Genomic DNA, 15,302 nt, shown 5'->3' on the forward strand with positions numbered 1-15,302 from the left:
TACTCACTAATCTGAGTATAGGGGTTAACTTTGAACTGTAGTCAGTTCCAGCAAATGGTCTGATAAAACACAGCTACCATAATATGAACTATTATTAAAACTAAATACTTTCCAGTAAAGTTATTATAGTAGTTAAATGCCAATGAGTTTAAGAGTTCAGACTCTCCTCTGATTGATGAGTTTTACATTGAATAAGGACGCTTCTAGCCATCTGTTCCCATCAAGGAAAGAATAAGCAGGGGGAGCACTAACCCTGATGACCTGCTCCACTTTGATCCTTTGATCAGAGATGCTGTTGCAGTTGTGAGAGTCAGACAAAGTAGACCTGGGGGCTCTTCTTTTACACTAAATGGCTGGAGAGTTTCTGGCTCAGTGCTCCACTCACCTGTCAGTGAAAGTCTTTAGGTGGGTGAAAGTGCTCCGCAGGGAGGCGGCCTGGCGCCACAGTGCCCTGACGCGAGCCTGCTCACGATTCAACCGGGAGGCGTACGTCTGCAAACACCAGAACATGGTCCTGTTAAGCAAAAGCTGCAGTAATTGTTGCTTACAGCAACTTCTAATTTTATTGTCATCCCTAAACACTTGCATTGTTGGAACTCCTGGACTTGCCCTGGCACATTTACAACTAACTGGAATTCCCTGAGTTTACAGATGCAGCCCATTTACAGTGCCGACGCTGGATCGTTTGGTGCAAACGATCCTCCTCCTCAGCAGCTGGAATGTTTTCACAGGAAACAACAACTACAAAATGAACAGGGAATGAGAGTAAATTCAAGAAACTGGCTATGAATGGAATTCCAACCCCATATGAACTCAGCAGGATTTTAATTGCACATTTTTTTCTGCACTAAGGGGTGAACTTGAACTTTCCCTTTGCCTTCTGAGCTCAAGCCTTTCATCTAAGTAGTTGTTTCCTCCCCACCTCTTGCTCTCTGCGCAGGCGATTATCAACCCACTCAGCATCTTTGCGGGCCTTCCATAAGCTCTCTGTCAGGCCCTTATTGACAGTGTCGACCTGGTCCAGTTGTTCCCGCAGCAAAGAGTTCACTTGGCTTAGCCTGGCAGTCCTGTAAACAACATGTCATACCAAATAATGAAAGAAAAAAAAACTCTCCTGAAGCTCATTCAAGTAAAATGAACTTCAAACAGCAAGGATATCACTCACAGATTTATAGTTCTAGCCATGCTTGCCAACCATGCATTTAGAGGATGAACATGTGTGGCACTTTTGCAATGTTTGTGTAGGGTTACATTCAATATCGAGCAGATCTGATGGATTACAAAATCTTTAGACAGTTCTCTCCCACCCCACCCACGCTGATATATTAAAAGCATGCCATATAGTCACTCCTATATTTATCTGTCAAACAGACGGCCAAAATACACTGGGCTTTATAGGGCTTTATAGGATGATGCAGGATGTGGGATTAAGTTTCACTAGCGCATGTGTGTGTGAAAGATTCAAGATTTCAACCCCAACGGACACCACCTTGCAAAAGTGTCTCTTTTTGAACTTTGTTTCACCGAGTTGTGCATTAATCTAAATTTGATGGGAGACAGCAGCACAAATTAGGAGACAACTCTTTATGGTTTTCAACATTTTCTTTACAAACAACACATGGAGCAAGAATGCAGGCTGCTAAACTTAAAAACAATTGATATTTTTGGGCATTTGGATTAGGATCCACTGATTGTGCTGTAATGTTTATTTCATAATAAAGCCACTGATTTGCTTTAAACTTAGATAAGTTAAAACTGCTGTACATTTAACGCATGTTCTGGAGAAAAGCAACGCAGGTATTCATCCTTCGATTCGCTGAAAATTTGTATGCAACATCAAGTCTGGGAAGTCAGGTTCACACAGCTGCTGGGAATATCTCTGATTCACGAATTTCAAGTATTTTAGAGTGTTTATGGCTTTTCAGCAAGGAATGCCAAAACATTAATCCTTTGTCATTAACTACAGATTAGTCATTTTTTAGAATTTAGCAGGAATTTCCTACTCATCTGTTTAAAATCTTTCTTTAAAATCGTAGGGAAGCAGCTGTTCCAACCGTTGCAATTCCGAATTCTCCCGAGTGGTGCCCGATTTTACACGAGTGAATAAAATGAATGTGATTAGTCGTTTATCAAAGGGGCGGGATTGTTGTGGCTGAAGGTTCACAAGCAAGTCTGGTTGTGGCCGGTTTGTCGGAAGGATCTTGCTAACCAGTTAGCAAATTAGTGCTAGTAGGTTCCCAATGGGAAATTCCATTGGGACCAGGTAGCACTAAATTGGTGACTTAGAAACGACACTGTCAAGGAACGCTATAGACAGAGGAAACATGCAAGAGGAGAGTTTTGTGTCGGAGGTCTTGGATGAGTCTCCTCCGTCATACATATTTTCATTTAGAGGAGGAAAGTGGGGATGAAGATGTTGTGTTAGAGGACGCCAGGGCGGCAGAAGCTTGGTTTGGTGTAGAAGGCTTACAGCCGTACATGTTTGAGCCCTTGCCTCACAACGCTGCCAGTTCGGTTAGCCTTTCGCCTGCTGAAGACACAGACGTCCATCCCCGTGAACACGTTGCGTATATTAGCTGCGACATATGAATCAAGATGCTATGACCGAAAAAATCTGATTGACAGATGACCGTTGATATATGATTGGACAAATTTAGGTGAACAGGCTGACGTATAACTAACTGGCCTGCATAAAATAACGGAAAGAACCCCCACAGATTTTAAGACAGGATTTTTTTTAAATAAATATTTTCTAACTTTTGGGACAATGTCGTCGGATAAAGAGTACATTTATATACATGTTTAAGCCAATGATTTGACATTTAAATATAACTTCCCTACGACTTTAAATTGAATAACTTTAGAAAGCTGATGAATAGAGAAAGTTGATGAGCTTAAACAGCCAATTTAGGGTAAAGCAACAGCATCTCAATTTGATTAAAGTTTAATCTTTTAGGGTATCAGTAAGCTCCTGTTCATTTTTTTTTTATATATAATCTTTTTAGTTTAAGGTTCTGCTCTGTTCCTTTATAAATGGACCCTTTAAAGCAAAATAAAAGAACATAAAGGCAGCAAAATATTCCGCTATAAACAAAGCACAGAGAGCTCTGGATAGTCTCTCTCTCTCTCTCACCGGCTTCGCTCCTCCTGCAGCTGAGCAGAACGTTTCTGGATAGTGAGGTGAAGATCCTGATCCTCATTCTTCTGACGCTCAGCAGAGTCCAGGTCAGCCTGCAGGTGAAAACACAAGCTTTACCGCAGATATACTGACAACATTTAGCTGATAGGCAGCAGCTGTTTAATGACATTAATCGAAACAACAATGTCACCATAACTGGGTATTTCATAGATCTAAATCCAGAATTATGATTGCTATTGATGAAAAATTGATGTATGCATCAAATTATATTATTTAAGATACTTACCATTTATGACCTTTACATTTTATAGAAATCAGACTAAATTAATTTTCAATGATTGCTTTGGTCAGGGAAAACATTTATATGCTGAGGATTTTGTACTGTTTTGGTGCAAGTTGTTTTTCTTTTGTTTAATAGTAATCATGTAAAACATTTTAAATACTCTTGTCCCTCTCACAGTAGTATCTCTGATTCTCTCATGTCTCTTAAAATCCAACCTCTCAACCTAATACGCCCTCGGCTCCCTCTACACCACCCACTCTCTATGTTGGTGCCAGACACCCTGTCCTCGCTAATAGAAACCACATGGCCCTAGAGCACTACAACACCCTGCGTGCCTCCAAACTACCCTTGCTGACTCCTCGCGTATAAAGAGAGGAAGAGATTGAAAGAGTGGGAGACCCCTCCCCTTCAAAACACTCTAAACCACCATCTAAACCTTTCAAATCAATCCTGAGACCCCACCACTATCCTCTCTTCTCTACCTCACCCCTCCTCTGGATGCTTAATCTCTCCACCAGGCTCCAAGAGAGCCATTACAATGGTCTCACTGTTCAACACGGGACCCAACGACTTTGCCAACATTATTCTCACATTTTCATATGCCCCTTTCAGACATTTATGCTACAAATTACATTAAGTGCTATCACGCACTTGGCCCAAAGCTCTGCCGGTTTGTATGAGGACCCGGAGAGTATAAGAGCAGTGTTTACTGCTCGTCGTTGAGGTGACAGCCACGGGGAACGAGTCAGAAGGAACAACATGGGCGGCGTTTTAAATACACAGAAGTACAGCAGCTGGGGTTAAAAGGGACTCTTGGAAACAGCTGTGCATAAGAATCCCTGATTATGCATGTTTTGGAAAAACAGTAACAGCAACACCAACTGTGGAGCAAACATGTACTTTTCACATGAACCCTGAATATTTACACAAAGCTTAAGATTTACCATCTAATTCAACATCTGAAGCCTCAAAAAACAGACTTTGCACTACAAAGTTTTACAATAATCGAAACCTTAGTAATGAAGGGACTGAAAATACATCCATTTAGGATTGGCTTGTTGCCACAACAAAAGCAAATCAAGGTTTTATGCAGTTGAGGTTTCAAACCCCCTAAAAATTATCTGCTACTCCATTCCTGCTATTTAAGATCCCTTAGAAAAGACGTCATGTTTTGCTTTTGTTGATGGCCAAAACACAGGCAGAGTCATGCTGAGATGATTTAATAAAGAAATTTAATGCAAACTTACAACAGCAACACAGAGGAGGGGCTGGACGTCACTACAGGGTAACGACAGAAACAAGATCTAAGGGTTAAATGCTGAGCAGCTTTGATTACTGGGGTAAGGAAAAAGGTGAGGCTTAATTATCAGAATGTATTACAGCTGTGTGGGGAGCATGACCACACTGGCCTGCTAAAAAGTAACCCCCCCCCCCCAATGGGATTGAATTGGATTTGATTCATGAACAAAACATGCCTATATTTTTACATACATTATTGCATTACTTTGTTTATCATGAAGAACAACAAAAAAATATAAAAAAGCAGAAAACGTTTACCTGCCTGTTTATCTTTAAAGCACTGCAGTCTGGATTTAGCAGTCTGCTGCAGCTTAAAGTGTAACACGCCCCGTGTGAAAACCACAGCTACAGTACATAGGTAGGAGAGCTCTGACAACTCCATTGATGACAATGGCCAACATTTCAAAGAGCAATGGCAATGAACAGAGCTTCAATAGTTTTGTTTATACTGTAGATGCTGGAGATCGGCCTGTTTTTCAGTGTAGTCCTGTTTCTCTGACTGTGACTGTGACTGGTTGGATGTGCTCTCTTCATCCTCTGACATGGGAGCTGGCTTCTTTTAAGAGTAAGAATACTCATTCCATTGGCAAATCATCTTATTTACCTACTCAATTTAAGGGTAAATACACTTAATTTAAGAAATTGTTACTTATTTCTAGATTATTTTTCCAGTGTGAGGAGCAGGGCTTCTTGTGGGGACAAGCAGGAGGTATGGGTAACCTTCACTTGCTTAGCCCAACTTAGCTTAGCCTTTCTGAAGCATTGAGGGTTGACCAGGGGCATTGGTAGCTACACTAAGGATTGTTTTTATTTTTTTGTTTGTTTTTTGAGGGGACAGGATGTTTTTTTTACCCCCCAGATGCTAGTTGACGCATTGTAGAGCCCAGGGGGCGCTGACTTAGCAATGCCTGAAGCTGCTCCAGGCCTATGATGATGATTGTCTCTACCAGTCTGTGCCATTTACACCAACAGAGAAATTTAACTGCCATCTTTTTAACCAGTGAGAGAGGCACTATGACGGTTTAAGACAAATATTGCAGAACTGTACAAACTCACATGAAAAAGTGACAAAGTCAAACATTACATTACATTACAGCCACCCATGGGCCAGGTTTACACAGTGTATTTGCCAATAAAGTAAGTTTCAAAAATTATCTGTTTTACAACCATTTCAATGATCTTTTCCTTGACTTGGACAATTTTTCCGTTTCGCCAGCACTGTAACAATCCCCCACAGTTACATGCTGTAAACACCACGTTTCACTATGGGGGTGTCATGGGGTGGGGGGATGTGAAGGGGTTTGCACCCAATTAGCGTTATCCTCATTTTACCAGAGCGCCTTCCTCCATACATTGGGGAGTCGCCCAAACGCCTTTTGGTAAATTCAAAACATGCCTTTCTTATTTCAAACACCCAGTAATGGCTTTTTTTTTGCCGCTCTTTAATGAAGCCCAGCTCTGAGGAGTGTATAGATTATTGTGGTATATATTCAATCTCCTTACCCTATGAGTTCTGGTAGGCACCCTTCTTGTTAGTTTTGTTGTGGTACTGTGTGCTTTTCATTTGAAGATGACGGATTGGAGACAATCCAAGGGAGCTTTAAAGGTTTGGATATATTTCTATAATCACAACCTGCCTTGTACTTGAAGAGCTTCTTGGTCACCATGGGGTGATTCAATGAACCAAAAACAATCTAAACAGTCCACTGAGATCAAGAACACTAACTGAACATAGGAAACACCATAAGCAGGACCAAAATCTAGTAAACACTGACAATATGTAAGCTGAACGACGTATGGAAATATGAGATGCTTAAAAAACAAATGACAGATTTATTGAGGCATACTGCCTCTATAGCAATTGTTGCTGCTCTGCTGGTTGGCTTTGCTCCACTTTCCTTTTCTTACATGCAATTGACTGCTTGAATTTTTTTAATGGAGGAAAAACATGGCTAGTCAACTAAAGGAGCAGCACTCATTACTCTCATTAAGTACAAAAAATAAAAAATAACAATTACTTCATCTAGCAAGCATCATTTCCATCAAGCAGTTGCTGTTGCTACCTGACTGGATAGTCTGACTACCAGGTATTAAACCCTTTTTCCATTTTATACTCTAGCAAGGTCGCTACAAATAAATACATTTAACATTACTCCATGTCAGAGAAGCTGGTTAAAACATTATGATATACCTAAATCAGAAAAGGCGTATGAGCAATGTAAGGCCCTTCTGTATATTACTTTAGGCAAAGAGTTTTTATTGATTTTGCTTTAAAAAACACACATCTTTTTATCATTTTGTTCTTTTAAATCTTTGTTGAATCATGATGAAACGGTATAATACCATACGACCCTGGCTTTTTCACTCTTGGTTACAATGAAAAAATTCAAAAATGAGTGATTTTCTCTTAATTGCAGCTGGTAAATAAGGTGATCTGCCAATAGAATGAGAATGTTTGACCCTAAAATAAGGTACTATTAACTTTAAACAAGAAATTTACATTTAAAATTTAAATAATCTCATGAACTCTCTACCTTCTCAAAGAAGTGAAAATACACTGACAAAAAAGAATTGACTTCTTTCAGTGTATCATACTGTGAGCATCTCATACTGACCCACACCTAATAAAACCATTCCATTGCAATTGAACACTATTTATTCATTACCAAAATGCTAAAAAATATAAGCATGTTTTTCTTGGAGTAGCAAAAAAACCTGAGGAAAGTGAAGCATCTGCAGGACAGGGACATTTTAAATCTTAATGAATAGAAGTGTAGCATGAAAGAAAAATGCAATTTAACAAATATTTTTTTTTAACAGACCTAGAGTCAAAATCGACATGTTACAAGATGAAACATTACAAAATAACCTTAATATTTTTTATTCCTTGTACTTTTCAGCCTGGACGCCTAAAAATTTCAACGGATGCTAAAGTGGGTGTAGGTCATGCAGTGCATATTGTCAGGAGATTTTTTAAAATATAGAGCATAAAGAAAGTTTTGTGCACTCGGTGACCAGGTATCCTTGGCAACTCATAAAGGTCTCCACCCAAACTTAATGTGGAGGGTTGTTTGTCCTTTTTTCATGCACAGCAGCACCAGCGTGTGAGCTTCTTGCCAGAGCCTCGCCCCAATTCCACACACCACAGAGATGACGCTTTTTTATGGTTTCTCCCCCCTCAGCAGTAAAGCGTGAGGCCTGGGCTGCTGCAGATTAGCCCCGCTCTGTGCAGGGAGCTCCCAAGGGGGGCGCCAAAACAATCTCCCTTGGAGACCATCTTTTCACTTGATTGTCTTGCATCACAAAATCACATCACTACATGAGTGTGATCTCACTGTTTCTCACAACAAACAGATGAAATGACGACTGTAAAAGCAAAAGAGAGAAACCAATAATCTTAGCTTTCCATCTGCCTTGACTCAGGGGGGCTTACATGGCTTAGTGGGGGCCCAGAAGTGTGCTTACTGAGCCCTAAGCTATTTATGATCCGCTTCGGGGTAGAATTAGTCTTCGGCAGCCTCTATGGCTCCCAAAGTTAGCTGAGCCCAATCCCATGAGGTCACCAAGTGCCATTCTGCAATAATGTTCAAAACACAATTCATACAGAAACAGCCCTTGTGTCATGGCAGGTTTTATGTCCCCATATGTTAGCTATGGCTCCTTTTCTTCTTTCATACTCATGCATCAGTTTCTTGAGTGCAAGGGACTTTAGGCCGTTAAAATGTGGTTTGTATTAGGTTTTTATACGTCTTGATATTTATGATTTGTGCCACTCCTTGTATTGTCTCTTTTGATAAATATTTCAAACAACATCAAGGGATAATCTTGCTTTGATTCAGCTGCCAACAAGCAACAAGATAATCATTTTAAAGGCCCTTATGAAAGCTTTGGTGCTTGGGCCAAAACGTTCTGCCCTACCGACAAGGAAGATAGGAGAGAATAAAAAGAATCCATCCAATTATGAGGATCTGGAGAGCTTTTCTAATTTTCTCCTGTCCTCACCGAAAACAAATGGACATTTTTTACTGATTCTTCCGTTCAAAAACTCATCAACAACCTCGGTTCTCTTTCTTTCCATCTCCAAGGGTGACATCTGGCCAGGCTTGCGGTCGGCATGTGAAGGGTTACAGCTGCAGCGGTTTGCTCTGGCTTGGCCTCAGCCCAGAGGCTTAATAAAGGGAATTAATGGAGTGCACTATCTGTCAGATTCCTAAACACAGCTGGAGCGGATGTTCATCGCCCCTAAGCAGCCAAAAGCGCTTACTATCCTACTTGAACAACATACCCCTCCTCCTCCCAACATGTTGTCCCCGGTGTGCTGACTCCGTAAAAGAGCCCCAGCTGATTGTGAAAGCTGTTTATGTATCATCACTGACTGTAATTACACAATATGGGACAATAAACAGAGAGAGTGGAATGAAAAACGGGGGGAAACTGCTATGAGCATGTTAAGAAACGGTAAACTTTTTTTGTTTGTGCTTAGGAACATGATGAATAAGTCATACAATGAAGTATATAAAACATGACAAGCTGTAAACAAACATGTATGCATCCACTCAAGACTTTATATGTTTTTTGATGTGTTTAACTAACTAAACATTATACTAAGTGATATGCTTTAAAATCAGGTAATGTAAAATGTTTTAGCTGACTGCTTTTTTTTTTTTTACAAATTGAGTATTCACTAAAGCTGTAAAGCCTTCTCTCGGAGGAAAAGTTTTTTCATTTTTAGAGTGTCCATTAACTGTCAGATGTTTTGGACCCGTTCCAGTTAAGCTGCAGCGTAAATGAACCGGAGTGATTAAGAAAACATGTGGAAATAGACAGTAGAAGCATGATAAAAGGGAACGGAAAAGCTCATAGGCCTGACTTTATGTAATCCAACTGTGTTTGACAGGGCTCCTATGAAGAGAAAATTGGGTAAAAAGATTGAAGAGCGCCTTGGCAAATGGCAATCGGTGACCCCTATATTGACCCTAATACTGCAGTATTTTGCAGGCAGCTGCTAAGTGTTCAGGCAGTAGGGTATGAGCGCCTATGTATAAAAAAAAACCCACTATGGCAGTCTTCCAAAAGCAACACGTAGGGTACAGAAACATCAGGCGACGCAACACACAAACTAGGTCAAAGTTTATCCTGGTTCAGCAGCAATTTTCTGGGGTCACCAGGTTTCGCAAAGAGTGACTTACCAGGCCCACTGGAATGCTTTCAGAGCTCAGGTTTGAGCTTATAGCAGTATTGTGGTAATAGTCCTCTGACAGCTCAAAGATTAGGAAAAAGCAGGGATTTGGTATGATATATGTCTCTCAATGGTAGATCGTTCTCTGCCAACACTGTCCTTCAAAACTCACCGTTTTCCTTAGAATAACATGTATCATATTTTCATTTATTTTCAGTTTTTTTCAACAAAAAAAACGGGGGAAATTATGTTTCTTTAGCATTTTCGTGTAAGTTGAATGTGAATCTACGGATCTTTTACGATGCCTTACTAAAATTATGAGTACATTTTCTTAAAATTGGAATTTTATGTGAAGGATAAACATAGATTGGTGCATTATTAAGAAGTTTGGGGCAAATGATGCAAAATCTTCAAGTCCTTTGATCAATAAGGTCTGATAAATGTTTGACATGCCATTGTATTCCGACCATTACTCAGACACCCTAAATAAAATCAAGTGTAACCTACTACCTTAAAGCTACAGTGTGTATTTTTTAGCGACATCTAACGTCCAGACTGCAGACCGCAGCAACATGAACATCTCCCCCCCACCGCTTCTCCCCCCCAACAGTACGGCGAGCGTTACGGGACAAAATGTCTTCCACGACGTCCGCATCACCTACCTTCTCAAGTGATGAGGTTTGTTTACATAGATGATTTTACAGATAGTATTCTCAGGCATAATACTGCCATCTATTGTTCAGTACCGTCTCAGTTCATCTCTCTCAACTTGCCGTAGTTACTTTCGAGCGTAATGGGCGATCTCGCAATCGCTAGTTTGTTGGCTCTGCGCTGCCGTAGCGCAAAGATGTCTGCCTCCATGGCTGCGAGACCCGCTCCTATGTAATTATAAATAACGAATTCTAAGGCAACACAAGTATTAAGGTTAAGAGGCTGAGCTCGTAGATGATGATAAATAACATAGTTATGTATAATATATTACATTTCTGACTTTATATCCCTGTAATTATTACATACTGTAGAACTGATTTATATCAATGTGAAGTACTTCTCAGGGTTCTATAGAACTTCCTATGTACTACATGTTAATAGGCACAAAGTAAGGGAGCACTCAGGTTCTCTGGGGAGGAAGTCGGTGTTTTTCCATTGATAAGCTGAATAAAGGAGTGTTTATTAAGAGCTGTGAGTCGCTACTTAAACAAGGTCATCCTGTTTTATTTAATCCAGCTGTTAGTAGAATGCTTCAGAGTAGGGATTTGTTAGTAAAATGTGTTTGCAATGTAATTACAATTTTACAAAATGTTATTTTCAAATTGCAGAGGCACTACATTTTTTGTCACATTACATTTTCTAGAGTAAGACACTGACTTTTTCATACCAGCGGTTTAGGTGGCTATAACACAGATGGGAAGAGAGCGTTGTAGCTAGTTCTTGGATCCATGCATGCGAGTAGAATTAAACACCTTTCCACACAAAGTAACGGTAAAGTCGTGCACCAATGAACTCAAGCTTTTAAGATCAACATCTGCACCACTACTAATTCAAAAAATTGATGCAGTTCTTCTGTTAAACACGAGGATCATGCCAAACAGAGGGTTTTTTTTTTTACATAAAAGCAGGACTGCAACAAATATGCAGTAAAATTGTGAAAATAATGCACTGGTCAAGACAGCACTGTAAGACATCCATGTTTAAGGTTAACGAGCAAAAGAAAAAAGAAGCAATTCTAGGGTGAGTTGGCCTTTTACGATGTTCCTCATGTTATGATAAAAAAAACATTTAAACATAAGAAAAAAGCCCAAACAATGGGCAGTGAGTCCATTTGTAACCCTCTACTTTGTGTGTTGGCCATTGCTATACAGAACACTAAAATCTGCAGCAACATTTAAACCCGGAGAGGCTCTTATTGCACTGGATATTGCAGGGTAGCATAGAATCATGAATATTTTGAAATGTAAGGGGTAAATTATGCAGAAAAAACTTTAGTATATGTAGAATATTAACTATTTTGGGTGTTTCTCATATAAGCCCAAAAAAAAGCAAAATGAACAAAGAAAACTTAAAATAAAGGGTAATAAATAAACATTGTCAAAGTCAAGGAAGCAGGTTTGACACTTTGGCATGGACTCTCCAATATCATCACCAAAATGCACATTTTGAAATATAACCATATTTCATTCTGAGACAAAAAGAAAATAAGAACTGATTTATATCAATGTGAAGTACTTCTCAGGGTTCTATAGAACTTCCTATGTACTACATGTTAATAGGCACAAAGTAAGGGAGCACTCAGGTTCTCTGGGGAAGAAGTCGGTGTTTTTCCATTGATAAGCTGAATAAAGGAGTGTTTATTAAGAGCTGTGAGTCGCTACTTGTTCTTGGATGTCAGAAAACTTTGCAGACACTAAATCAGATTGACAATTTAGCTTCATCAACAAACATAAAACACTTGGTTTTCTTTTTTTATGTAGTGTTGTTTTAAGCATCTATAAATACCAACAATAAAGATGTACAGATTTAGATCTACCAACTGCAGCAACAGAATGAGGGTAGTGTTGTCACAAAATAGGGGCTTATTCCCAAAGAAAAATGTTCTTTTTTTAACTCAAGGCTCTCCAGGGAAAAGGCAAGCGACCTTCATAATTTGCTTCCTAAACAGTTGCGACTACATGAAGCAGCGACCTTGGGAGGCAATGAACGGAGACGCTGAATGTCAGGAATAAGGGGGGGTCGGAGTCTACCTGAGCAGACCACAAGGAGACCCTTCATAACCCACCTCTCTTACTTGTACCAACAAACACATGTATGATGACCTGATGATGATGATGACATACTGTCAACACACAAGTAGTATCTCTACCACAACAAAAAGATGGAATACATTTTTGAAATGCCCTCATTTGCACAATGTATGAATCTGTTCTGACTGAATTACTTCTTAAAACTTCTTACTGGTACCAAAAAACTACCTTTAATCTTTTTTATATTTGCTTATTTAGTGAAAAAAAGGCTGTCCCAGTTAGAGAGAGATGCTGATGTTTGCTGTTATCGTATTTCTTTCCAAATGCATTAATCTCATCTCTATCAGGACACATGGACAATTACCATAAAGTTAACAATATTTCAGAAAGCAGCCCTAAATGTGTAATATATATATATATATATATATATATATATATATATATATATATATATATATATATATATATATATATATATATATATATATATATATATATATTTTGCAACATTTAGCCAAAACAAGCACGGGTACAATAAACAATAAAAATGCAAATAACATTCCATGATTTAACCTTGGCATAAAAAACCTTGCTGCCCAACAGAATGTTGCTCCTACCCTCTCTGTGAGACTGGTTTGTTTGACCAGCAGCTGATCGCCGTCCTTCTGGCTGGGAGAAGAATGCTCCCTTAGGGCACCGCTTCCCTCCAGCTTGCTAACCTCGAGGCTCTCACCTGGGTTTGAGAAACAGATGAGGAATACAGAGGTTTCAGTCTTTGCATGTGATCATGCTTGATACAGTAGTAGTCAGTGCTTTTGTCTAGGAAATGAGGAGCAGAGCTTTTGTTCCTACCAGCTGGCTGCTCGGTTAGGTTGCGAGTGATGATCTGACAAATTCGAGTGGAGATGGGAAGGAGAGTAGCTCTGGATCCTTCTTCATCGCCTTGAAGTGCCAGGCTAACCTCTGCTGAGCTGCCGTCTGAGTGAAGCAGAGTCTCCTCCAACCTCTACAATCAAACCGTGTAACATATCGCTTTAATGAACGTGAAAAGTCAATTCAATGCAGTTATGCTGGTTAGCAGAGCTGTTGCATGTAAGGATTATTCTAAAACACAGAGCAGTACTTACAGGCAAGTGCTAAACTTAAAGGAAATATAAGGCTGCGCACTAAAGCCTAAACTTTTTTTACATTACAATGTCTGATAAATGATTTCCTGTTAAAAGAGGAGTTTGTTTCTGAAAAGGAATTAGACAGGAATCTCATAAAGCATAATAAATGTTCTACAACTAAGACGAAAATAAAAGATGTTAATTTAAGAGAGACTTTGTAACCTCTTTTAAGTAATTAATGCCTTAATGTTATCACAGCAGTCAAGGCCTTGTTTTAGTTGTTCATCTTCGCTTTTAGAATGATTCCTCTGGTAATCTGAGGTTTCATCTGCTAAGATTCAAGTCTTAAAAGGTTGGAAGGCCGCCTCACCATAGTCCTGATTTTTAGTTTTGATAAGGATGGAGCCATGGATGTCTCCTCATCTGCAAACGTGTATGATGTAAAATATGATGATGCGGCAGATGGGAGTTGTATAAAATACTTCTTTAATTGTTAATCATGGCCACTTCCCAAGAGGTGAGCCTGGTTGATAAGCAGCAGCCATTTTGTATCCCTAAACAACTTCTCTGATCAGAGTAAGACTATAATTTCTATCAAAATCTTTTGTCATGTCTCCTGGTTATTTAATACATAGAAGTTATGAAGTGTTATTTAAAGTTTGTTCTGAGTTCAGTGAGCTTTCGGTTCTCAGGCCACCAGAAAGTATGCCACAAAATATTGTCTTTTTTTTTTTTTTTACTTCTGAGAAAATGTGTTGTCCCACATGGACATGCATGGAATACCCAAAACCTTAACCTTAAAGATTCAACATTGAAATGGGAAAAAGTTCTGACATGCAAAAGGCAGCTAATATTAAGGTGTAATAAACTCACACATCATCAATGATAATTATATATATATATATATATATATATATATATATATATATATATATATATATATATATATATATATATATATATATACAAATAATCTTGACAGAAAAAAAAAAGTCCTACATTTAGCTACATTCATCCTCGGCATTCCCTCTGCATGCTACTGCCACCACCATGCTTTATTGTTCCGTATGGACAAATACTTATAATTCCAGGTATAGTGGAGGATTTTCACAAAATTTTTAAAAAATACCTGCCCTCTCCACTTTAACAAAAATGCACACGCACAACTCTGCAAGAGTGTGCATGAGCCCATTTCTCCTCGTGCACACTCTGTTTAAAAGTAGCTGTCAGACTCATTACCGGTGAGTGGGAACGAGCACGTAGGAGGGCCTTACCTTAACATATCACCACAATGATTGACAATGAGCAGGACCACTTATTTTGATGATCCACCTGGAAAGATAACCTCCTCCACTGTAATTATGTTTTATAACATTTATTTATTTATTTATTTATATAGCACAGTTGTAAGTACCTGATACATTGAGTTATTTAATGGCACATTTATTTATTTCATTATGTCCCCTTTAACCCCTCATAGGTTGCAGACACCTGTGATCAATTATAGATGGTCAATTTAATCTTTGGATTCTTATCTAATAAAAAGTTGGGA

The 15,302-nt window shown here is 39.1% G+C and overlaps 1 protein-coding gene across 1 annotated transcript in view; it reads right to left on the reverse strand.

Moving 5' to 3' along the window:
* crocc2 (ciliary rootlet coiled-coil, rootletin family member 2) overlaps window positions 1–15,302 on the reverse strand; it is a 68,805-nt gene that overhangs the window by 52,479 nt on the left and 1,024 nt on the right. Inside the window, exons 2-6 of the mRNA XM_038282389.1 lie at window positions 13,494–13,647; window positions 13,259–13,374; window positions 3,134–3,231; window positions 923–1,067; window positions 386–492 (exon numbers count right to left, since the gene is read on the reverse strand). Coding sequence (XP_038138317.1) covers window positions 386–492; window positions 923–1,067; window positions 3,134–3,231; window positions 13,259–13,374; window positions 13,494–13,647 — 620 coding nt within the window. The remainder of the gene's footprint in view (window positions 1–385; window positions 493–922; window positions 1,068–3,133; window positions 3,232–13,258; window positions 13,375–13,493; window positions 13,648–15,302) is intronic.

This window comes from Cyprinodon tularosa, unplaced genomic scaffold (genome assembly GCF_016077235.1).
Source record: "Cyprinodon tularosa strain WSP-4 unplaced genomic scaffold, ASM1607723v1 ctg182, whole genome shotgun sequence".
Classification (NCBI taxonomy): domain Eukaryota; kingdom Metazoa; phylum Chordata; class Actinopteri; order Cyprinodontiformes; family Cyprinodontidae; genus Cyprinodon; species Cyprinodon tularosa.